Here is a 25,097-nt window from a genome sequence, read left to right on the forward strand (position 1 = left end):
ATGCTAACGACGACTCAATGTGGAGATGACAGCCTTGGTGATCTTGAATCAAGTTTCGATTGTTTGATCTATCTTTGACATGATCGAATATTGGAAGAACGCGTCGAGTTTGCCAAAGTGGATGTGAGTATCGCGTTGTTATCGTCAATCATGATCTTGATTCTCACATGCAATGTTACCTTACTAGACACTTTATGGGGATGAGGATTCAAACGCTATGACTCTTTTGCATGCTTTTCAACAAGCCAAACCAGAACGTGCGGTGCATGTGTCGCTTCAAAAACTAGTTCATTCAGCCCATCGTTTGGTTGCTATCACTATGAGCAACTGGTTACGTGTGATCCAGCATCATGTCCTGAACAACATCATCAAGCAATCAGCGAATTGTCTTTGGAACGTTTCAAGCTGGTGCATACTATCTTTTCGCATTTCAAAGGAGTTGATACTGGATGGCTGGATTTATACTGTGAATGTGGATGGTGTCGTAATCTCGGCGAGAAATGTAGGAAGGATGGTCGTTTTCATCAAAAACAACGTGAAATCCTGGATGAGAATATTGCATAGAATATGTTTCTTACGGTAAGTTCATCCAACTGGAGACAAGAATGGCACGTATATTGATGCGACTACTGGTCATATCTAGCCATGTGTATTTGTTGATTACATGAACATGCCCACCGAGACGACTGAGATTAGCACGTGGAGCGATTCTTTTTGCATTGAGGCTATTGCATGGTGATCTCGAGTATGTATGCCATGTCGTTGAATATACGGATGGCGCAAACTTATGGTGAGGGCATTGGATACGACCAAGGTAGTAAGAATGAGATAATTGACGGATGGATGGATTGGTTTAGGTTGATCTATTTGCTCTGTTCTTTGCCAAACTTCTCAGGAGCGATGTATTTACCATCTCAGATAGTGGACGCGTTGTACCCGTATGATCTCCTCGGCGTCGAATCCGTTTTTTCAATACCAGCCATAATCACCAATAACAGCTTGATGCAAGTGGATCGACGCAGTCTTTATTTATTGCTGGATCATCAGGTATATATACGACATGGTGCTGCTAGAAGGATTCAAGGTTGACAACTTTGTTATTAGGTGGCATTTTAAGCCTTGAAACGCCCACAGCTGGTACATGGGTCCGCCATATCCCAACGCGTTATGCTTCCATCATGACCTGACAACCATTACAATACGCCTCGTCCTCTCAAAGAGGCAAGTGGAATATGGTAAGCGGCCTTATCAAGGTTGGTTTCAATGATCTAATCCTTATCATATCTAACGCATAGATAATCACCAGCAAGTAAACTTGAATGGTCAATTAGGCCAATGATATCGAATGTTTTGAATGAAGCAAATCAAGGTACAATGGCGCATGCTTTTCCAATTTCCAAATCAGAATCCTAATCAAGGACATGCATATTTATAGGTTTCTACTTTGCATATCTATGGTGATCCTTCTACTACAACCACAATTCCATGGCTAGGTATTGTCATACATCTGATTTTGATCAAGGAACACATCTTCGGAACGAGTGATGCTGAATATTTTTGTCATGGCTTTTTCAATTGGGCTGCTATGGATCGATGATCGGACGACAAGTCACCGGCATGTACCCCCACTCTTTGATTTGTTTGGGAGGGAAGATTATTGAGGCCACGTTACATGCACCGCTGCGAACGACCATAATTAGAAATGCCGCTATGCAATATCCTTGTTTTTGTATCACATCACCTTCCTACCAGATTAAAAATGTCGTCAACTTCACTTGCGTGTGCTCTTTTGTTGCTTTCGTTTCTCTACATCCAATCTTTTGAGACAACGTCACTCATAAAAGCTCCTTGCAATTATCACTGTGATCTTTCAGTTAACCTGCAATCCATTGACATGAAAAGGACACTCGTTCTGCACCATATCCTAGTATCCAACAAAACAGAGGTGATGGCTCTAAAGATGACAAGATGAGGCGTATGGATACGAGCTCGCGGGAGAATTGTAAAAAAAGGCTTTGTCGGTGCAACGTGCACCATCTTTGTTGCATACTTGCGTAGGCAGAAGATAGATTCCATAAGTAGAAGTATCGCTAAGCAATGTTGTTGATCATATGCATGTCATTGATGTGTCACACCAAACGAGTATAAGTATGTCCATTTGCCAAATAAACGTAGACTTGCTTCATATTTCAACCATGCCCATTATAATTTCAAAAGCCTCTTCATCCAAGAAAACTAGTCCTCCGGCAATCCTTTTATCACTGTGGCCATCCGATGAAGAACATACAATGCATGAACGACAAAAAGACATGCCTTCTTTGCCATTGCACACGCCAGACCGGAGGACGAAGGCCATACTCGATTTAATTAAGAAATATCCAAAGGACGCAGATAGATACGTGTTAGCAGGATCACTATACGAAACGAGTCGTTGGTATTCGGCTGCACTTGACATCTATCAATGTGCAATGATCCACATTCCATCGACGCATGCACGGTATGGTGAGCTTCAAGACGGCCTCCAAAGGGTTCATAAGCGACTAGGCTCTTTCATCCATTTGTTACCACCCTATTTGTTAAACATCATTTTTGGCCATTTGAGAAACTTGGATCTTATCCACTGCATGTACGTTAATCAAGTCTGGCGCCGCTATATCCTACAATGGCCCCATTTGTGGCACTTACGCTCTAGTGTCATTGACCATTCCATTGTTGATTTTTTCCTGGATGGCAAAGGTGGTGAATCCATTCTCCTCCAAGGATGTCATGATGTGATTCTTTTATTTCCTATACTCAAGCTTGTAGCAGCTAAGGATAGCCTCAACATCAAGAGCTTACGTGAGTATCTCTAATAATGTCACCCCTTTTGGTACGTAGCATTTGCGCTGATAATGGGTTGTAGATGTTGCAGGTGTCGAGTTGGATAATCGTTTGATGGATTTGCTTGTGAAAGCTGTGCAATCATCCAAACCTTTTACCGAGCGTATCTCATTTACAAATGTCGCCCGCTTCCCCTATATCGACGAATACCCAATACACTCTTCCCTAAGGCGGTGTTCTCAGCTGAGGCATTTTTCATTTCGTGATGTTGTCCCTGGTTCGTCATCAAGGTATGACAGTCTCTATGAAGATAGACGACCCACCTTCTCAAATAATGACAATGGTGGTATCCCATATGATATCTACATGCTCACTACGCTTGAGCTGTCATTGCAATTTTGGCAATTCCCATATCCAAGGCGATTTACGTGTTTTCTTGAACGGTGTCCTCATCTACGAAGGTTGAAGGTCGTTTATACAAACAAAATTAGCTCTGACATTATAAGTGCAGCTGTCACACATTGCCATCGGTTGAAAGATCTGATAATCCAAAGCGGTTATTGGTATCTTCCGATCAGCCTGGTAAACACTAGGTGGGTAATAATAGCCGACATGTTTTGCTTATCTAATAACAATTATCACTATGGTCATGCAGGCATACCGATTTTGGGGAATCGGAAATAGAAGGCCTTCAGCGTCTTGTAATAACCCCACACAAGTTTCCCTACACCCATCCAATCTGCACGAATGATGCTTTGTCCGTATTCGATGTGCATCACACAACATTATCGGTGCTCTATCTTCCTTTTAATAGCGGGATTGGGATCGACCTTCTTCTTGAAATGGCTCGCTATGAGTGGCCACAGCTATGTGAGCTGTATTTGGACGCTGGACGTTCCGACTGGATTCGACCATATTCACTTTTACGAGAAAAGCGTTGGCAAGAGCCATTGTCGAGCAGAGCTATCGCTATGCTTACCGGCCGTTGCCCTAACTTGCAAATACTACATATTCTCATCCCGTCGTCACGCTATTACACTCGCTTTTCTATTACGAACAAAACCATCTTATCAATGATCAAACACTGCCCTCGCCTCGATCAATTGGTGATCGACACCAGAGAACGTCATATCAAAATCTCTAATCTTACGACGACAAATTTAAAAGACTTTAAGAAAACTGTCAAACGATCGTTATTACCGAAGGAGGATACGCGTTCTTTGTATTCTATGTATTCTTATTTAACTATATGATACGCTATACATAAATGGTGGAGGGTGTTTGACAGATACAAGGAAGCGTGATGAAGGGACCGGTAGATAATCAAAACCATTCCATATTGCGTTGAGTTGTTGTAGTTGAATAATACCAACATTGCTGCTGAAGGGAATCATCCTGATACCATCATGAGCGAGCACGACATAGCCTTGTGAAGGATCTGGGCCAAACAAAGCGTGACCTATGGTAGACATGAAATCAATAAGAGTAAAGGAGATGTTGTTAAAGAAGCTCACCCGTAAACACCAAAAGTCGTCATCAATGTGTAGATGATCATCGATGATGTTGTCTTTGGCAACCGCCATTCCAAACGATGTTCCAGAAGTAGCCATTTTCCATCGCGTTGCTATGCTTGTATCCATAATTCATGCAGCCATAATCGAGTTGTTGTGATCATTCAGCTATCTCTTATAGCAAGCCGATCATCTTGTGTTCCACCGCGTATATAAAAGCAAGAATGGTGGATGTTGACGTATGCGCCTCAGGTTATCCATACATGGTCTTGTATCCAATGTTGTAATGTTGCCTGTGAGGAGTGGCGCCACCATCATCATCATCATCATCATCATCATCATCATCCAAGTAATCCATTTGACCATCCTGATCCTAACGACGATATCTTGACAGCGGTATCGCCTCTGCATGAATCCTCCATCAATCCAAGGAATTCAAGGTCGTGGGTTGCAAATGATGGAAAGGTGCACATAGAATATGGGTCAACTGGGTCGTCTCATGTACCAATCTCCTTCCCTTGTTTCCAAAGCAAGCTGCCGCTGGATCCATCAGTGTTGTATGACACGTGTCAAGAAAAAGGATGTCGTTGTTGTAACAATGCCTTGTTGCTAGCCATAGTTGATAATCCACTCTTCGTCTCCTTGTTATCTTGAAGATCCTCCTGAACATTGCAATTAGCTGAACATACGCATCCAATATCAATAAAAGAGAAGCCTTACAATAGTCAATCGATCAAGCTTTGTGAAACAGCCACTTGAGAGTGTATCAACTGCTTGCTGTCAAGCCGTTCCTTCGGCTAAAGACACCACCCAAGAGCAGAGCACCACCTTCATGTCGAAGCATCAGAGACAAAAACAGAGACCAATGGTAAAATGAAGTCAATTGCTGCGTTCAACATGGGGGACACGAGTGAATGGGAAACCGGAAGGGAAGAGCGTAGAATAGGAATTGGTGATGCACCACTTTATTCCGCTCAATGGCAACCTCCTCTTTCATGTTGACAGCAATCCCCACCACCACAACCATCACAACCATTATCATCACCATCCACTTTGTGATGGTTCTGATTATCTTTTTGTATCCTCCTTTTGATCATCGATACATTCATAAAATGGATGATCCCGATAACTGCATGCAAAGACACGCGCCCACATGCACCAATCTCTCCATCATATAATAAACGGTCATGCGCTTTCCCCTATATACTCTTGTTCACCGCCTATGTGATATGATTATTGACTCAAAATTTTGATGAAAGGATGTTTGTGGCCATGATTACTGTATCCAAGATACCATTTCCACTTTACTACTAGTGTGCCCAATAAATCCTAAAGTAGAAACCATCGCTTAGCCATAGATTCAATCATGTACTAGCTTTTGTGTCACATCACGTGTATCAGGAGGGATAAATAGATGTTGTCAATTGCGCATGCTTTGCTTTGTTTCTTCCATATGCTCATCAACCATGATCATTCTACCCTCAACGCAAGCCTCTTCATCCACAAAAATCCCTCCTTCAGAATCTCCTCATCCATCCACATCTCTACTTCCATCACTACCGCCTTCCGATAAACCTCCGAGACATCCACAACTAATGCCTTCATTATCTTCATCTTCATTTGAGAGACTAAAACCAAGGACTCTAGACGAAAGGACCGAGATTGTGGCGCTCAATATGATTATTTTGGAACCAAGGGAGCCGGATGGATACTTGCTGGCAGGGAAGTTGTACGAAAAGCAGCATCGGTATACAGCTGCACGAGCCATCTACGCACATTCAAGATACCGTGTCCCGTACACACATAAGCGCTATGATGAGCTTCATCTTGGTCTCAAAAGAATCGACATGAAACGAGCCTCTTTTGTTCATTTGCTTCCATATGATGTAATAGGCATCATCTTCAGCCATCTTACAAGTGATGAGCTTCTTCAATGCGCCAACGTTTCTCTATCATGGAATTTCTTTATCTTGCAATGGCTGGAGTTTTGGGGTCGATTGATCGATGAGGGCTACAACATGAACCCTACCATGGCTTTTTCATTTTTGGATGTTGCAAAAAACGAGGAGGAGCGGCGACGACTTTGTATCCAATCCAAGGAAAACAAGACGACCAACAAACCCATGAGAATGAGCAACGCTCTTTTGAGCTCAATGTTAATGTTTGTTACTGTTCCTGGTGCATCATGCAACATTAGAGAAATACGTATGTAGGATGCCTTCAATTATTTAGGTACATAGCACGTAGGCTGACTTTATTATGTATAGACTTTGAGAGGGTCATCTTGCAAGCTAAACATATGGAGTTGCTTGTCGAAGGAGTACAATCACCCAACACAAAAATCGAACGCCTCTCCTTTTACCATGTTGATATTGGAAATGAAACCTATGCACTTGTGGCTCTTCTAGTAGGACGACGTTCTCAGCTGAAACATTTTTCATTAAAGGAAAACTGGAGGGTCGACTATCGTGGACGGATGCATTATGGAAAGCCATTCAGGGTCCCTAATATCGGAGGATACCGCACGATTTCTTGGTGCCCCCCTTACTATGCCTACATGCTTATCACTCTTGATCTTTCGATGGGGTACAACACTATCATTGAAGGAACATTGCTTCCCGACCTTATAAAGCGGTGCCCTTATCTAAAAAGACTCAGGATCTCCTTTAACGACATCATTCCTCATGGTGAGATTATGCGTGCCGCTGTCGATCACTGTCACTCCCTAAAAGATTTGCTTGTCATGGATGTTGGAGGCATGGTGTTGTTTGAGAAGAATAGGTAAATGGTCACCACCACCACATTTTGAGCATAGCAACGGTTCTTTACTCTTGTCTACCACTACTATATACTAACGAAGGTATGATGGATACCTACATAGACGGGAAGGCATTTTTGATGACTCCAAAAAGGAAGGCCTTCAACGCTTTGTGCTATACGACAGTGATGAAGGAAGTAAACGTTTGAGGAACCTTGACGACGCTTTGCACGTGATAAAGAAGCATCATACCACATTGTCGGTGTTCCAGCTGGGCCTAAGCAGCGTGCTAATCAACAATCGATTTCTTATGAGCCTCACTCACTATGGATTTCCACAGCTACGTGAGTTATATTTGCAAAACCATTTACCATATGCGACGCTGCCGATAGTCCTCGACGGCCCAACCTTCAGCCAATTTATCATTGCTCTTGCTCAGTGTTGCCCCAAATTACAAATACTGCATGTCTTTGAACGACGACTGCACACCTTAGAAACCTTTTATCCATTCACGGATGATGACGTCTTATACTTGATCAAGCATTGTTGCTTTCTTCAGCGAATGAAAATTGATACGATAGGTCGTCATCTTTACATGGAAAGTGATCTCACTAGAACAGACTGAAGTTTGATCAATGATTGACCATTACCAGGGAATGCTATGTCGAAGAATTTGTCCTTACGGTGACACAATTAAAAGACTTTAAGAAAGCTTTCAAACGATCCTTTATATCCAAAGCAATATAAACCAAGATGTTAAACTTATTCTTATTGTGCAAAGTTGAAATAAATGATAAGCTACGTAAATGGTGGAGGGTGTTTGACAGGTACAAAGAAGCGTGGTGAAGGGAGCACCATTCCATATTGCGTTCAGTTGTTGTGGTTGAACCGTGTCATTGTTGCTGAAGGGAATCATCCTGATACCATAATAGGCGAGTACAGCATGGCCTTCCGAGCCAAAGAGATGAAATCGATAAGCGTAAAGGAGAAGCAATTCAAGAAGTCTATCCAATCACAATACGAGTCGTCGTCAAAGTGTTCGATCATCATGATGTCGCCGTTGGCAACCGCCGTATCCACAAATGATACATTAGGCGATGATGATAGCTAGCCACCCCGGTAGTGTTCATTTTCCATCGCGTTGCTCTACACGTAACCATACTAGATGCACCCATTGTTGTGATCATTCAGCCACCTCTTGTAGCAAGCTGATCTTGTGTGAATGAACTGACTCCATCGTGTATATAAAAGCAAGTATCGTGGATGTTGACGTACGCGCCTCAAGGTATCCGTATATGATCGGCATCGTTCATTGTATCCAATGCTGTAATGTTGCCTGTGAGGAGTGGCGCCATCATCATCAGCATCCAAGTAACCCATTTGACCATCCTGATCCTAACGATGATATCTTGACAGCGGTATCGCCTCTGCATGAATCCTCCATCAATCCAAGGAATTCAAGGTCGTGGGTTGCAAATGATGGAAAGGTGCACATAGAATATGGATCAACTGGATCGTCTCATGCATTAATCGCTGTTCCTTATTTCCAAAAGAATCTGCCGCTGGATCCAACATTGTTGTATGACACGCGTCAAGGAAAAAGGATGTCGTTGTCGTAACAACGCCTTGTTGGTAGCCATTGTTGATAGTCCACTCGTCGTGTCCTTGTTGTCTTGAAGATCCTCCTGCAAACATTGAAATTAGCTGAACATACGCATCCAATATGAATAAAAAGAGAAGCCTTACAATAGTCAATCGATCAAACGTTGTGAAACAGCCACTTGAGAGCGTATCAACTGCTTGCTGTCAAGTCGTTCCTTCGTCTAAAGACACCACCCAAGAGCAGAGCACCACCTTCATGTCGAAGCATCAGAGACAAAAACAGAGTCCAATTGTAAAATGAAGTCGATTGGTGCGGTCAACATGGATGGGGGACGCGAGTGAATGGGAAACCGGAAGGGAAGAGTGTAGTATAGAAATTGGGTGATGCACCTCTTTATTCCGCTCAATGGCAACCTCCTTTTGCATGTTGACAGCAATCCCCACCATCACCACCATCACCATAATTATATCTTTCACCAAGAGCAACCATCTCGGGATCGTGTCAAGGATCATCTTTACCATAGCTCGTGATTATCTTAATGCCCACACTCATTGTTGTCTTTGTGCTGGGTCTGATTGCTTTTTACATCCTCCTTCTGATCATCGAAACATACATAACATGGATCATCCCTGTAATTGCATGCAAAGGCAAGCCTTCCCATATGCTCTAATTTCTCCATCATATAATAAACCGGAATGTGTTTCGCTGTATGTACTCTTGTTGACCGCCTATGTGATATGATGATTGACCCAGGAATTTGATGAAAGGATGTATGTACATAGTCGAGAGATACATTAATCCTCATGTTCCAGATCACCGATAATATCAATGTATGAATGGTACCTTGGACTTGAGGCGTTGCTGCCCGTTAGATAGCGTGTCCAATCAATCCTTATCTAGCAATTGTCGCTTAGCAACAGCTTCAATCATGTACTAGTTTTTGTGTCACATCACGTGTACCAGGAGGGATAAATAGATGCTGTCAATTGCGCATGTTTTGCTTTGTTTCTTCCATTTACCCACAAATCATGACCATTCTACCCTCGAAGCAAACCTCTTCAACCACAAAAATTTCTCATTCACAATCCATGCCTCCATTCATATCTCTACTTCCATCACTACCACCTTCCGATAAACCCGCAATACATCCACCACGAATGCCTTCATCCCCATCATCATCATCATCGGAGAGACCAAAACAAAGGACTCTTGACGAAAAGACCGAGATAGTGGCGCTTAATATGATCATTCTGCAACCAAAGGAGCCGGATGGTTACTTGCTGGCAGGAAAATTATACGAAAAGCAGCAACGGTACACGGCTGCACGAGCCATCTATGCACACTCAAGATACCTCATCCCACCCACGCATGAACGCTATGATGAGCTTCAGCTTCGTCTCAAAAGGATCGACATGAAACGAGCCTCTTTTGTTCAGTTGCTTCCATATGATGTAACACGCATCATTTTTAGTCAACTTACAAGTAATGAACTTCTCGAATGCGCCAATGTTACCCTATCATGGAACTTCTTTATCTTGCAATGGCCGGAGTTTTGGGATCGATTGATTGATGGTGGCTACAACATGATCCCTGCCATGGCTCATTCATTTTTGGATGTTGGAGAAAAGGAGGAGGAGAGGCGACGGCTTTGTATCCAATCGATGGAAAATACCATGACTCCAAGAGCACCCATGAGAATGAGTAACACTCTTGTAAGCTCAATGTTAAAGTTTGTTACTGCTCCTGGTGCATGCAGCATTAGAGAAATACGTATGTACGATGCCTTCATTTATTCATGTATGTATAGCATGTAGTAGGCTGACTTTATGTGTAGACTTTGAGAGAGTCATCTTGCAACGTGAACACATCGACTTGTTGGTGGAAGGAGTACAATCACGCAACGCCAAGATCGAACGCCTCTCCTTGTACTATGTTGATCTTGGCTCTGAATCCTATGCACTTATGATTCTTCTAGGCCGATGTTCTCAGCTAAAGCATTTTTCATTTAACGAAAGCCGTCGAGTCGAAGCCTATGGGAGGATGCATAAACGAGGGTCATACATTGTTCCTTACATCGGATACCGCATGCATTCTGATGGTATCCCTTACCACACTACATGCTTACCACCCTTGATCTTTCGATGGGTTATACTAACATTGAAGGCGCAATGCTTCCCGACCTTGTAAAACGGAGCCCTTATCTAAAAAGGCTCAGGATCTCCTTCATGGACTACGCACCTCATGGTGCGATTATGCGTGCTGCTGTCGATCACTGCCACTCCCTAGAAGATTTGCTTGTCATGGATTTTATAGGCAAGAGCGTCTTTGACGAGGATAGGTAAATAGTAACCACAGCAACGGTTCTCCTCTCTTATGTAATTTATATGTATCTAGACGTGAAGACATTTTGGATGACTCGAGAAATGAAGGCCTTCAACGTTTTGCATTATATGACAGTGCTGGACTAAGTAACAACCGTTTGATGCCTCTTGACGATATTTTGTACGTGATAAGGAAACATCATACCACGTTGTCGGTGTTCCACCTGGAGAATTATTTTCTTATGAGCCTCACGTACTATCGATTTCCACAGCTACGTGAGTTGTATTTGCATTATAATGCACCACAGTACAAGAGGCCGCCGATAGTCCTCGACAGCCCAACCTTCAGCCAATTCATCATTGATCTTGCTCAGTGCTGTCCCAAGCTACAAGTACTGAATGTCTATGAACCACCAGGGCGCGCCAAAGAAAGCGTCTATCCATTTACGGAAGATGACGTCTTATACTTGATCGAGCATTGCCGATTTCTTGAGCAAATGAGAATTGATACAATTGGTCTTCAGTTTACATGGCAACGATCTCACTAGAACAGAATGAAGCATACGCTATTATAGTTCTATTGTATGTGTGCTTTATAGTGAGCAAGAAATAAAAACAAGGGTTTTATTACATTCTAGAGTAGGTAAACTTATACATGATGCGACACGTCAATATCCTTTTCCATTTCCCACAATAGCAATCACATCCATCCTTCTTCCATACGTTTCAACCCACGAATACACGTTACAGCATGTCCTCCAAAACACTTCTTGATATGCGATTTTGATCCATTCGTCTCCACAACACGAAATCCCATGTCATGTTGTTGAATCCTTCCTCATCCAAATCCACCTGAACTTGCTCATCATCTTTTGCGTTGCAACCATCATCTTCTTATTGCATATTCATGTATGATATCTCTAATCGACGATCGGCTAAATGACAATCCTTGTATGTACGTGTCCTTGGAAACGGCCTGCCTTCCATCAACCAAGTAGGCAGATGGTGTCCCCGCATGATCCAAGCCAACTCTTTCAAGGGAATGGACCGTACAGCAAACGTCGATTGGTGTAAAGGTGTACGATACTCTGGAAACTTGCTGCTGCTGCTGGTGTTGCTTACTCATTGTTGACGCCTTGGTCTTTCAAGGAGAGCCTCCATTAGTAATGAATGTCGTCCATCCTACTCAGTAGTGTCGTGCATTGGAGTAGAGCCATGAAGCAACCGCATTCGATGGTGTGTTCTTGGTTGATGGCAACGGAGGAAACAAAGAAAAAAGAAGCGACAACGAGCGTCCACCCATTTTTAGATCATGATCATTCCCGTTGCTAGGACACGTAGACACCCCCACCAATCGATGAATAAATAAAGTCAGCCATAAAGCTGCATAAAGCAGTGCCATCATCTGGGGAGAAGGGAAGGAATGATTAATTACTACCATAAAGGATGATCCATCATCATGCAGGAACTACTGCTGTCATCATTGTTGGCATCGGATCTATCCCGTTCCTTCTGGGCAATTAAGAGTAGCAGCAAACAGGGTTCAAGATCAGACCGGCATGTAAAACACAAACACAGCATCATTTTTAGAGTGATCCTCGTTGTTTACAATAAGGTTGAGACACATAAAAGGAGCTCAAACATGAGATGATGATGGTGATGAGCTGAGAATGATAATACAGCTGAGTCGCTTCTACTGCTAGCTACATACATACGACGCCTTGTCATGCAGCTCAATAGGGAGATCATGATGCATTAGGTGTCACACATATACCCGTCAATCTAATTAAGCATCAACGTAATGATGTAGCTGAACAATAATGAAGCTTGTTTGTTTTCTTTTTACAGAAACGTTTGAAGAAAGTATAGTTCTTATCAGCAGGTGACATACACAAAAGAGGTGATGGTCAGCCGATAAGTTGCCATCGTCATTGGTTTGTGCTGCACAGAGATAAAGCACTTTTGATCATCCAGGACACGTGAGGATCCGATATGCGCATTTACGTTTTGCCTTTTACCCCCTTTGTTGTATATTATGTGTCAATTGCTATCATCGTTACGCTTCCACCAATCAAAAGAGACATGTGTTTCTTGCTTGGTTTGTGTCACCTGGATAACAAAATGATGTATATTCTTTGTCCCTCCCCTCCCCCCGCTCTATCATTTTTCCTCCTCCGCCAACGGATGCCGCTCGTTGGTTCATTGCTGCTGCTGTCCCGCTTTTACTGACAAGTTTGGCTTATGTCAGAAACACTATAAGCAGCATGGTGTGTGTGTGCAATACTATTCCCTTTTCCCGTTTTACAAAAAATGGGTTCAACTTCCTCCATCCCCCCCTCCACGGCACCTACCCTGAAAAGGCAACCCACACGGAGCAATGTCGATAAAAGGGAGAGAGAGAGAGAGAGAGAAATGAGGACAACAACAGCAGCAGCAGCAGCAATCATCATGAATAGGAAAGCTGAATGCAATACACAACATGGAATGATTGGATCATGTACCTGGTTTGAATGATGGTTTGTACCTGAAAGGGAGAAGTTTTTGGGGGGGAGAGGACACACACATTATTATTTTCTGAAACGGGTTTGGAATAGGGCCCTGTTGCTGTGCCATGATAGCAAGCCAAGATACCGCTTATCGCAAAAGATCATTGGCTGGAGATGAAAAATTTTAGTGCAGTTGCTGTGTATGTGCGTACTTATCTGTGTGCGTGTGTGATGAAAAGCCTACTTATATAAAAGGCATCCCATCCGAATGAAAGCCATTTTCTTTTTTCTACAACCCACTCTCCTATCTCATTCTCACTCGCGCTCTCTTTCTTTTTTTCTTTTTCTCTTTCAACTGCTTTTTTCGTTTGCTTTATCATCATGTCGCCTATGAATAATCCCTTCTCTGGTGGCAAAGGACCTATCTTTGTAACCAATGCGGATGGTGACAAGGGCTTTGCCATTGCACAACACATGCTACAATTTACCAAAAAGTACCAGCACATCCCGCGTTATCCAATTTATGCAGGCTTGCCTGATGCATCGACTGCCCGTGCACAAAGTCTTCAAGAACAAGGCGCCACTGTACGTGCATTTGACATTTTCAATGATCACAAGGCTGCTGTCGATGCTTTACGTGATGTTGCCAAGCTATGTTTGGTGGTCGATCCTTTAAGTGAACGCATCAGCCGTGCGAATGCCTTTGCCTATGCCAAAGCGTAAGTCATGAAAATCCTGTTTCTTTATTTCAATCATGCTAACATCAACACAAAACAGGTTTATTGATGCTGCTCATGAAGCCAATGTACATCATATTATCTTTTTGACACCCTTTTCACCCTTGGATCCGGTGACACCTCCAGCATCTCCTAGCACCACAGCCGATCCATCACAATGCGCCAGCCTCAGTGATCCAACCACCTACCGCAGCCAATACATGTTGATTGAAAGTTACCTTCGCACACGCTTTGACAACACGACCATTGTGCGCTATCCAGGCATCTTGTATCAACATTTACGTGTCTTCCGCAAGTACATTTCCGAGCACAATGCATTCCCACTCCCAATCGAGCACCTCGAGTTTGCTGTTGAATCATCAAGTCTTTTGGATATCGCTCATGCGGCTGCATGCATTGCACACTCGCCTACTTTACGACACAGCGCCAGTGTTTACAAGTTGACGGGTCCACAATTGTTGACCTTGGAAGAAGTATCAGCACGCGTGATGACCGGTTTACATCGCGACGATGGTTGTGTGAAGCATGTGGATTTGGATGTCTTGTCACAAATCTTGTACGAATCCATTGGCAACCGTGAACATGTCGCCTTCTTGTTGGAGGTGTGGGGATTGCAACAATTACAAAAAATTGGTCGTCGATTTGAAATCACTCGGGATCTTGAAGCATTGACGGGACAAAGCGGGAAAACTCTGAACGAGTTTTTCGAAGACGACCATGTCCAAGACACTTTCCGCTCTCCCATGCCCGCTCCCTTTGTTGCCTAAATACCTCTCTCTTTTGCATTTTTCTTTTCATTCATATAGTACATAAGCTTTTCTTTTGCACATACCCAATCACTTAGTGTCTCTCTCTCTCTCGCTCTTTCCTCTTCACTTTCGTTAGCATACACTTTATCTCGGTTGTACATATCCAAAACATATAAACAATATCACTCACACTACGCATTTTACCAAAGTGGTTATATCTTATCTTGGAGCAATTTGATTGGTGCTAGATAGTAGACTCCTTTATCGGTGGCAGATGACTGGTGGAAGGTTATGTATGAGTGTGCGTGTGTGTGTGAAAGATGGTGCAGTGTTTCTCAAGATTAGGTTTGTGCAGGGTTTGATGAACATTGCTTGATTTGTTACCATGCATCCTATCTTGCGGGGATTACCGGTCTCTTCCAAGAGGTATTTTCTTTCTCCACATGTTCTTTTAAGCTTTTCTATATATGCGCATTTAACCCCCTATTGGATCTTTCCCCATCCACGAATAGCATAGATCCTGCTGCTATTGCTGCTTCTTTCCCACATCCTGTCATTTTCATTTCCAAGTGCGTGTGTGAGAGAGACATGCCTATTTCCTATTCATTGGATCAAGCCACACCATCCATGTCTATATATACAAGACACATTTCAGGAGATGTCTACTATTGATACAAGCAACTGGATCACCTATTGTGGAAAACAAAGCAAGAGAAACAAGAGGGGAAAAGGGAGGGAGGAGCTTGAATGATGAGCAGGGATTAATAGGAGATACGCACGCATTCAGGGTAGTAGTTGTCGATCACCATTATTGATAAAGAAGACCTTTGAACATGAACACAATGGCATGAAAGAACAAGAAGGAGGGGGGGAAGGTGCTCATTCATATTACACAATACGCACTTCGCTCTTTTGGCTGACTTGACCGAGGACACTGACTTTTTTCTCTTTTTGGTAACGTCCTCTCTCTCTCTCTCTTTCTCAGCATCAGCAGCATCATCTTCATCATCATATCATTATCCCTTTCTTCTCTCTTGGCTTTTTACAACTCCTTCTCTTCTCAGTCAGATACACTTTCACAACATACACGCTTTATCAACAAAAGACGACTCTAGTCAACGGCTCTTCCATCGCCTTCATTCTTCTCATCAACAACCACCCACTTTATACATATTCAGCCTTCCTTTTCTCACGCATTGACATTGTCAACCACAAGTACTGCATTGGACTCTTTTACGCATTGTCTAGCGTGATTGTACATATTCTTCCGGTCATAGTCGTATGTCAATCTCTTTATGGAGCAATCACGGCATATTTTCACAGAAGCCTCTCAACTTTTGGACGATGGGCTTGTCAAGGTAACGACACAAAGGGATATCACAAGTATATGTATGAATTAACAATGTCATTGTATTAGGATGCGTACATGAGGTTTTTATCAGCAGTGGAAGTATCTACAAAGCAATTACATGGAGTCAAGTTTGTTCATCATAGTAAGTTGAAAGGGGTCAAGTGGGGAACGGAAGGGTGAATCCCGATTGAATGAGTGAAACATGGTGGTGGTAACACATGAGACACTCCCATAGCTGTTGTATCCAAGCCTGTCGAATATGAAGTGGCATTGCACATCATCCGATCTTCTCTTGAAGAGATAGAAAACATTGCTATTCAACGATCCTTGTCAACATCATCACGATCCGGTCCTCCACCTCCACCACCTCCACCTCATCCACCGATACATCAACATGCTCAACAACAACAAAAGCAACAACATCCACAATCACAACAACAGCATCCACCTCCACTTCCACCTAAACCACCGAGGATGACAAAGCCAGCTATCCCACCAAGGCCATCAATGACTCAACAATCAGTGACAACTCGACAACAACACAACAACAACAATGCAAATCGATCACGTGGGAACTCTGTAAGCTTTGCTGAACAAACCAGTGATCATGAAATATCCGATGATGGCCATCGATTTGAAGATGATGATGACGATGATGATGATGACGACGACGACGATGATGATATGGTGGACTTTGACAGTAAGTGTTCTCATGCAAAGAGAAGGAGAGAGAGACAAGGTATTGAACTTGAGAATTGACTAGATGCAGCATCATCCAATGACAAGCATGACAATGACAGTAGCAACAATGGCAATTTATTGACACGACCGCATACTGTGGCAGATACCTACTCTTACATGCCTATGGCTGATACCCGCCCTCGATCCTTGACAGCTTCTGCTCATCCTACGCCTTCTTCTTCCACCACTGACAACATCAACAACAACAACACAAGGACGATGATGATGACTTCTGAGCCTATTCGAATTACACCTGTGGATGTATTGAGTGGATCAGTGATTGATGCGTCCATGTTGGTACCTGCTCAAACGCATACAGGAGACAGCTTAGCACCACCTACAGCACCTTCTTCATCGAGTGAAACCTTGTATGTACCCAACATTCCTGTACCACCGTTGTTGACCACCCATCGACGACTCCAATCGCAATTGGATGAATTGGAAGCCTCCTTGAATGAATGCAAAGCACGCCGGCGTGCTCAAAACACAGGGGTTGCCAAGGACATGTGGACCAGCAGTAGTCAAGAATTGGATGATCGCATCTTGCAACAGACAGCAGCGGTTGCCGAGACACGTGAAACATTGAATCGAGTACGGACCTTGTATATGAGCGCTGCGACTGTACCAAATGTGATGCAATTCCCTCCTCATTTGGTTGCCTATCAATTGACATTGATTGAATGTGCCTTATTCCGTGCTATTCCACCCGATGCTCTACTCACGCATTCGACACGTACGCCTCATCCCAAAGTGGTGGCTTCGACTGATTTCTTCAATTACATCACGCGTGCTATTGAACATTCGATCCTTCTTCCTCAAGAAGCAGCACGGCGTGCCGAATTGGTGAATCGATGGATCAAGATCGCTTCGAAATGTTTGGCATTGAACAATTATCAAACGTTGAAAGCCATTGTGTCGGCTTTGGGAACACCACCGGTGCAAAGGTTAAGGAGGACTTGGGATTGTATTCCTAAAAAGAGAATGGGTCGATTGGATCTCTTGAATTCGCTCATGTCTGAAACCGACAACTATGGCCAATATCGTGAACATATGGGATTGAATGAAAAGAGCAGTAATCGAGCAGGCGCTGTACGTCGACGTTGGTGGAACAAACCCGTGGTGCCTTTCCTCGGTGTCTTCATTCATGATATGACCTATCTCTTGACAGCTGCCAAGCATGAAGATCCACGTGTTCAAGACATCATTGCATTGATTCATCATTTTCAACGTGTTCCTGCTTATCCACAACATCCACCTTCATCTTACGTCAAGAAATCAGGTGCATCTCGAAAACACGCCTTTCGTCCCTCTGCCATCACACACGCCTTGCATCGAAGTACATCATCCAAAGGCAGCAATAATGCAAATGCAGGAGCAACCGGTACCACTGGTATTTCAGCAAGTAGTTTGTTTGATATGGATGCTTCGAATGATCCCAGCATTGAGATCAAGGTGGAACAACAACTCATTACGCAATATTTATTGATGAGGCCTTGGGTTCATGAAAAGATCATTGATGAATTGAGTGTGTTGCGTGAACCACCCAAGCAACGTACCATTGGTGGCTATGGTCGATCTCTCAGTAGTGGAGGCACCACCTATAACAACAACAATACCAACAACAACAATATCAACGCAAGTGCTGGTGCTACACCATCCTCCATGATAAGCACCACAGGGACATCCTCGTATGCTAGTTCGATACTCAGCAATGCAAGTTCTCTTGTTCGACTTGGCAGCAGCTATAGCACGAATACAACAGCAAGTAGCTTTACCAGTTGGGAAGGAGAGGATGTGGATACCAGTGGGAATAAGCAACGGCTAGGCGGGTTCTGGCCATTCCGCAAGAGCTCAGAAATGGTACGCCCTCATCCTACCATGATGCAATCGGATGTTTGTGTCGGTGCTACAGGAACTCATAACACGAATCCATGGACAACGGATGGTGAAGAGGATGATGATGAAGGAGGCCATGATGAAGATGAACAAGATGAATCATCATCATCATCAAGAAGAAGACCTTCAGCACGTGCAATTGCAAGACGAAGGAGATCAGGTGGAAAAACACTATCAGGTCATGTACGAAGCATTTCTTTACCATCAGCTAGACCAGAAAGTATCACGGGTGAAGACTATCATGGCAAACGACCTTAAGAGCGAGAACATAGAGATCGATGCAACCCCTTCTATATATATATCCCCCCCCTCCCCTCCCCTCCCAAACAACCTTCCCGCCATTGTATACAAAAATGACACACACTCGCACACACACCACACATAGGATCATGGTAAATACGCACACACACACACGCACATACATATATATATACACACACTTTATATCCTACTATCATCAGAGGGAATGGGTTGGGTTACACTTTTTGTACGCATGGATGACAAGATGGGTACAGGTTATGCTAATTATCTGAAGAGTTTGTTGGGGTGGGATGGACAATGTTGTCGCCTCTCATTGCTTGACAACAAAACACGTTAATATAAAGACGCGTTTGGCACCTATGGCTCGCTACTTTCTTTTTCATCCTTCACAGACACATACAAGCTTTCCATCAAGCAAGCAAAAAAGGATACATACCAAGCCATGAAGTTCGTCCACGTGATCAAGTCTCTTGTTATTCCATCTTTGTTCCTGATGTCGCTCGCAATGGCTGTACCTTTGGACACCCGAGGTCTGGACGTCGACGCTGATGTTGACATTGAAATCTAAGCGATCCTACCAGAGCAAGCAGATACTCCAACATAAGCAACATGATAGTTGTCGTTTGATGCCTTTTTGGAGACCTTCATTGAATCACAATCATCCTATCTTCCCAATAAACCAACCTTCATGTTGTAAAAACTCTGCACCTTGAATATTTTCGTTTGGGGTATAATGCTTTCGAGCATCATATGATGGATCTTGATTATGGAGTACTGCCCACACCCAGTGCTGGTTATTGGAAGCAACCCATCACGTATGTAGCAAAGTGTTTAGCTCTATTTGCATGGTCTTCTCTCATAGGATGACTATTACGATGCATCAGCTCCCCCTTCACCCCAAAACAAGTAGCTCGAAAACCCTTCCCTATGCCTGGTATGTATGATAGCTGCTGTGCTAAAACAGCCTGCTGATGCACTCGTACAGAGTTTCTACTAGTCTTTGAGTGCTAAATTGTTTCATTAACAACATGCATCAAAAATAGGGGTGTTTTACAGCTATGCCAACTTTTTTGTTTGATCTCCTCAATGGTAAAGGAGATCATAACAGCAAAGCCAATATAAATACTGTATGCAATGATTAAATACGGTGGCCATCTATCTCCTTTCCTCTCTTCAAAATGCGTCTTCATACCACCACTCTCTTTGCTTCCATTGTTGTAATGCTGTTGGCGTTTACCACTTCTACTCAAGCCGCCGTTGGAGGGATCGTGGGCACCGTCGTCGGCGACGGCAACGGTCAAACCGACGCCGAACCTGGTCCCAATTTTGGTTCTTCAACTCTAGATTTCTTCTAATCAAGATTCCCTGGATCTGTGGTGGGCATCGTATATGATTTTATTTTCATACCTCTATAGCGTTCCATCTTTTTCCTCTTTCATCGTTGAAATCACTTGTTTAATGATTAAACTAGTGGCCTTAGTCGCTTCCTTCGCTCACAAACTTTGATTTCTCTTAGCACTACCTTTGGAGTGATAATAAAGATACAATCATACAATAAGCTTACCCATTCAAAGGTTCATAATGAAGCATTGGGTCTTTATTAGAACAAAGGTGATCAACGTGTTCGAGAGCACCTTTTGTGAAAGTTTCAGGATCGAGAGGGGCAATCTCACTATCAAGGATTATTGATGTACAGTGTTCATGCATTTATACAAGAGGTGTCCGCCCTATTTAATTTCCACTTCTTCCACCTTTCCTCTTCCTCCCATTCTCCATTGTTGGCCCATTCAAGCATACAACTACTACCTACGAACGATTGTCCTGCTTCAACCCATCATGCAATCCTACAACTCTCTTGATCCGATTGCCTTTGGCCAATTGACAAGCTCATGGCGTGCTGCACCCCACTACAACACACGCGTCTCTTGACATTCCACCTTCTCTTGTACACTTCTCTACCACGACCAACCGTAACAGCATTCATTTGCAGCAGCTGCTATCAGCGATATTTATATCCATTGCCTCAAACAGCCTTCACAACCTTGTCACTCTACTCCAACACACGCTCTTGCACACTTCGTTACCACCACCAAACGTAACACCAGTTGCCATTAGAAGGCCTTTACTCCACTGTTCAAACGACGCCGTATACTTGCCGCAACTTGGCTTACAGCCTTACTTCACGTGAACAGCAGATGAACATTGCATAGGAGCAGCTCCATTTACGTGTAGCAACTTGCTTCAATACATACGGATCCCTATGGATGATGCCATATCAGCTATCGATTACACCGCAATGCAAGCATTCTTCACCTGGTTTGAGTTGCGAGGAAACGACCAAGCGTGTGATTGGCCAACAGCTGGATGGAAAAGGAAGCATATCATCAGCAGCCACAGAGACTTTTTCTTATTGGACTTGCAATGCCTATGATGGATGGATGGAATCAAGTGCAGTGATGAGAAATCCTGAAATGTTGTTTGGTTACTTGTCGCGCTGTCAGCAGGAACGATCACGTGGGTACGGCTGGGGATGATGATGATGGATTGGATGGCATTGACAAAAGGTGTTTTACAGCGATGGCTGGTATTGGAGCACTCGATTCAAGGCGTGCAGCGGCTGCTTTGCAATCATGGATGAAGGATGGTTATGATGGCAGCAACCAAGAATACAATTATCCCTGTGCCCTCTATGTAATCCCCCGCTTTTTAGTCAATGCTGTTACTTTATCATATTTGCTCGATAAACATCCATACTACCGTGTACTATTCTTCGACTTTCATTGACTGATGGAATTGGATTGAGCGTACTATCCATAAGGGTATCGTACTATCAACTTATATGTACAAGATGTGGATCACCTGGTTGGTTCCTGGATTGAAAGGGGGAATAGAAATTTGAAGTTTGCAAAGCGAGATTGGATCATTTACATCATATGCCTTCCTTCTTTTTCCACGACATTGCTACATTCGCTAAACCTTTCAAACTCATAAGCCTGATAGCCTACGAGTACGTATAGGAAAGATGACGGACGATGAAGACGACGATGGTAGCAATGTAGCAAGATAGCGAGATGGAAATGAAGCATTGTTTATTCATTACACGCTTGGATTTTGCTAGCTTGTGGATTACATACTATTGCTTCGAAGATGGAATAATAAAGGTGGTCCAGTTATCGGTCACGCAAGAAGTACGTGGCTTTTGTGATACAATAAGGAGCTTGAGAAGAGAAAAAGGGAAGAGATCCATCCATTGAGTTTCAGGATGAGTGACCCATTCAATATGTATATGTATCTTTTTACATATACAAATTGGTTTATGCAGCTCGACTTTCTTCTACATGCAAATGTGATACATACCTTGACACACCTTTATTATTGGATGCTGTTTACTTACGTACCTTCACAAAAGGCAATCATCATCATCATCCATTGGTGTAGCAACCTGTCAAGGACGTGTCTGTGTAACCACCACGTGCCGTTTCACTCAGATCTTCATCTTTCAGTTAATGCAGCCAACACCATCCACTAGGAAAAAGGAGCTCCATCACGCTTACAGCATAGATAAACATAAAGACGCCTGTATCTCCAAACTTTACAATGAAACGTGGGGTTTTTATTAGAGCAATGTGCTCGGCTTGGCCAACAGCACCTTGTGTGAAAGTTTCACGTTCAATGTCGCAACTAGCCCAAAAAATATTTTTTGGTCGTCGTCGTCGAAGAGGTCGACCCCCAGATCCAGTTTGGCTGGTAGCGACATTGCGAAATCTGGGATTGGCAAGCTTGATCGTGAAACTTTCACACAAGGTGCTGTTGGCCAAGCCGAGTCCATTGCTCTAATAAAAACACCACATTTCATTGTAAAGTTCGGAGATACAGGCACCTTTATGTTTGTAAGCGTGATGCTATATGAGAAGTGGTCTTTGTTCATTGCCAAGTAGCTAGATCCTGGAGAGCCAAAGATGCAGAAGGACCTCTTTGGGTAACTCAGCTAAAAAGTCAGGACTTCAGGGACAATGCATGATAGGTACGCAACCCTCACTTTTATGTCATACATTGGCAGCTAATAGCCACTTTTGTGCATTCCCAACTTTTGTGCATTCTATTGTAGGTGGACGATGCTCCTGCTCTAGACATTCATTTCCATGATTAAAGTAGGTTGATCCGAGCTGATTTGGTTGAGTTACGCTCACACAAGATTACATCGGTTGAGCTACATCGAGCGTGCTTGATGTCCAGAGTGATGTAATCTCTCTTTGACCGCAGCTCAGTCAAATCAGCTCGGATCAACCTACTTTAATCATGGTAATGAATGTCTGGAGCAGGGGCATCGTTCCCATGCAATGGATCTCGCAACAATGATGATTGGATAAAAGTGGCCGTTAGCTAGCAATACATGCCTGTTCCTAGATGATCCATAAAGTAATTATACATTGACCCTTTCATTCATGCAAACGTAGCTGTGTTACACAACACGACCCTGTGCATCTTTTGCTCTGCCAGGGTCCACCTACTTGACAATGAACAAAGACCACTTCTCATATAGCATCACGCTTACAAACATAAAGGTGCCTGTATCTCCGAACTTTACAATGAAACGTGGGGTTTTTATTAGAGCAATGGGCTCGGCTTGGCCAACAGCACCTTGTGTGAAAGTTTCGCGTTCAATGTCACAAACAGCCCAAAAAATATTTTTTGGTCGTCGTCGAAAGAGGTTGAGCCCCGGATCCAGTTTGGCTGGTAGCGACATTGTGAAATCTGAGATTGGCAAGCTTGATCGCGAAACTTTCACACAATGTGCTGTTGGCCAAGCCGAGCACATTGCTCTAATAAAAATCCCACGTTTCATTGTAAAGTTCGGAGATACAGGCACCTTTATGTTTGTAAGCGTGATGCTATATGAGAAGTGGTCTTTGTTTAATGTAAAGTAGTATGGCTATAATAGAGCAAAAGATGCAGAAGGACCTCTTTGGGTAACTCAGCTCATTATGCATGATTGGAATGGTCAACGTATACTTTTCAGTAATAGCTCATCATTGCCCGCTAGCAGCCATTTCTTCACAATCAGCGTTGCTGCAAAATCCACTTCATGTGAACGATTCTCCTACTCCAGCCGAGCATTTCCATCATTCAAGTTTCTTGATCCAAGCCAATTTGACTGAGCTACGCTGTAACAGCGAATATGTAAATTCTTGAAAGACAGACCCTGCGAATGTCTCCGACTTTCAAACTTTTGGACGCTCCCCTTCCAAATTTTCAAATGAAGCGTGGAGTGTTTATTAGCAAAAGTTGATCAGCATGCTCGAGAGCACCCTTCTGACCAATTTCCAAGTTGGAAGTGGGCAACTTCGGGGCGGTGGACCGTCCGCTCTTTTGTTCGTGTCAACCACCATTTGGACCGCCCCCGCATTTTAAATCTTCACAATGAAGTCTGCAGATTTGAATTGAATGAAGTTAATCAGCTGTTCCAGCGAACCTTCTGCCAAAGTTTCAGGTTCGAAATGGGGAATCCCAAGGTAATACATACAATTTCGATAAATCGTGAATCGGCGCTGTCCTCCATTTCTGATTTACATAGTAATCCCACACTGCACCCTCCCATTCAATTTTTTATAATGAAGTATAGGTTACTTTTTAATACAAAGTTGATCAACATGTCCAAGAGCATCTTGTGTGAAAGTTTCAGGTTCGAAGTAGGCAACCTCACTATCAAAGTTTGATGTACAGTGTACATGCATTTATACAAGAGGTGTCCGGCAGCTCAGCCTACTTTAATTTCCACTTCTTCCACTCTCACAACTTCTTGTCTCTTCCCCCATTCTCAACTGTTGGTGCATTCAAGCATACAACTACCACCTACGAAGGA

At 43.3% G+C, this 25,097-nt stretch overlaps 7 protein-coding genes across 7 annotated transcripts; all 7 read left to right on the plus strand.

Annotated features, from left to right (window-relative positions):
* O0I10_009767 (uncharacterized protein) lies at nucleotides 1–1,116 on the plus strand (the record flags this gene model as incomplete). The annotated part of the gene is made up of 6 exons (XM_058489753.1): nucleotides 1–37; nucleotides 98–123; nucleotides 188–579; nucleotides 692–790; nucleotides 858–1,047; nucleotides 1,105–1,116. The coding sequence occupies 6 exons, from the start codon at nucleotides 1–3 to the stop codon at nucleotides 1,114–1,116; spliced, it is 756 nt and encodes a 251-aa protein (XP_058339499.1).
* Nucleotides 1,117–2,195: 1,079 nt separating this feature from the next.
* Nucleotides 2,196–4,073, plus strand: O0I10_009768 (uncharacterized protein; the record flags this gene model as incomplete). Its single annotated transcript, XM_058489754.1, has 3 exons — nucleotides 2,196–2,838; nucleotides 2,903–3,413; nucleotides 3,476–4,073. 3 exons carry the CDS (start codon nucleotides 2,196–2,198, stop codon nucleotides 4,071–4,073), a joined length of 1,752 nt encoding a protein of 583 aa, XP_058339500.1.
* A 1,724-nt stretch (nucleotides 4,074–5,797) lies between these two features.
* Nucleotides 5,798–7,714, plus strand: O0I10_009769 (uncharacterized protein; the record flags this gene model as incomplete). The annotated part of the gene is made up of 3 exons (XM_058489755.1): nucleotides 5,798–6,536; nucleotides 6,599–7,112; nucleotides 7,213–7,714. 3 exons carry the CDS (start codon nucleotides 5,798–5,800, stop codon nucleotides 7,712–7,714), a joined length of 1,755 nt encoding a protein of 584 aa, XP_058339501.1.
* A 2,006-nt stretch (nucleotides 7,715–9,720) lies between these two features.
* Nucleotides 9,721–10,879, plus strand: O0I10_009770 (uncharacterized protein; the record flags this gene model as incomplete). The annotated part of the gene is made up of 2 exons (XM_058489756.1): nucleotides 9,721–10,462; nucleotides 10,527–10,879. 2 exons carry the CDS (start codon nucleotides 9,721–9,723, stop codon nucleotides 10,877–10,879), a joined length of 1,095 nt encoding a protein of 364 aa, XP_058339502.1.
* Nucleotides 10,880–10,917: 38 nt separating this feature from the next.
* O0I10_009771 (uncharacterized protein) lies at nucleotides 10,918–11,561 on the plus strand (the record flags this gene model as incomplete). The annotated part of the gene is made up of 2 exons (XM_058489757.1): nucleotides 10,918–11,030; nucleotides 11,087–11,561. 2 exons carry the CDS (start codon nucleotides 10,918–10,920, stop codon nucleotides 11,559–11,561), a joined length of 588 nt encoding a protein of 195 aa, XP_058339503.1.
* A 2,319-nt stretch (nucleotides 11,562–13,880) lies between these two features.
* Nucleotides 13,881–15,003, plus strand: O0I10_009772 (uncharacterized protein; the record flags this gene model as incomplete). Its single annotated transcript, XM_058489758.1, has 2 exons — nucleotides 13,881–14,218; nucleotides 14,277–15,003. The coding sequence occupies 2 exons, from the start codon at nucleotides 13,881–13,883 to the stop codon at nucleotides 15,001–15,003; spliced, it is 1,065 nt and encodes a 354-aa protein (XP_058339504.1).
* A 1,277-nt stretch (nucleotides 15,004–16,280) lies between these two features.
* Nucleotides 16,281–19,231, plus strand: O0I10_009773 (uncharacterized protein; the record flags this gene model as incomplete). Its single annotated transcript, XM_058489759.1, has 4 exons — nucleotides 16,281–16,343; nucleotides 16,403–16,478; nucleotides 16,572–17,036; nucleotides 17,100–19,231. The coding sequence occupies 4 exons, from the start codon at nucleotides 16,281–16,283 to the stop codon at nucleotides 19,229–19,231; spliced, it is 2,736 nt and encodes a 911-aa protein (XP_058339505.1).
* Between the last annotated feature and the right edge of the window lie 5,866 nt (nucleotides 19,232–25,097).

The sequence above is a fragment of the Lichtheimia ornata genome, assembly GCF_029851405.1.
Source record: "Lichtheimia ornata isolate CBS 291.66 chromosome Unknown scaffold00059, whole genome shotgun sequence".
Lineage (NCBI taxonomy): Eukaryota > Fungi > Mucoromycota > Mucoromycetes > Mucorales > Lichtheimiaceae > Lichtheimia > Lichtheimia ornata.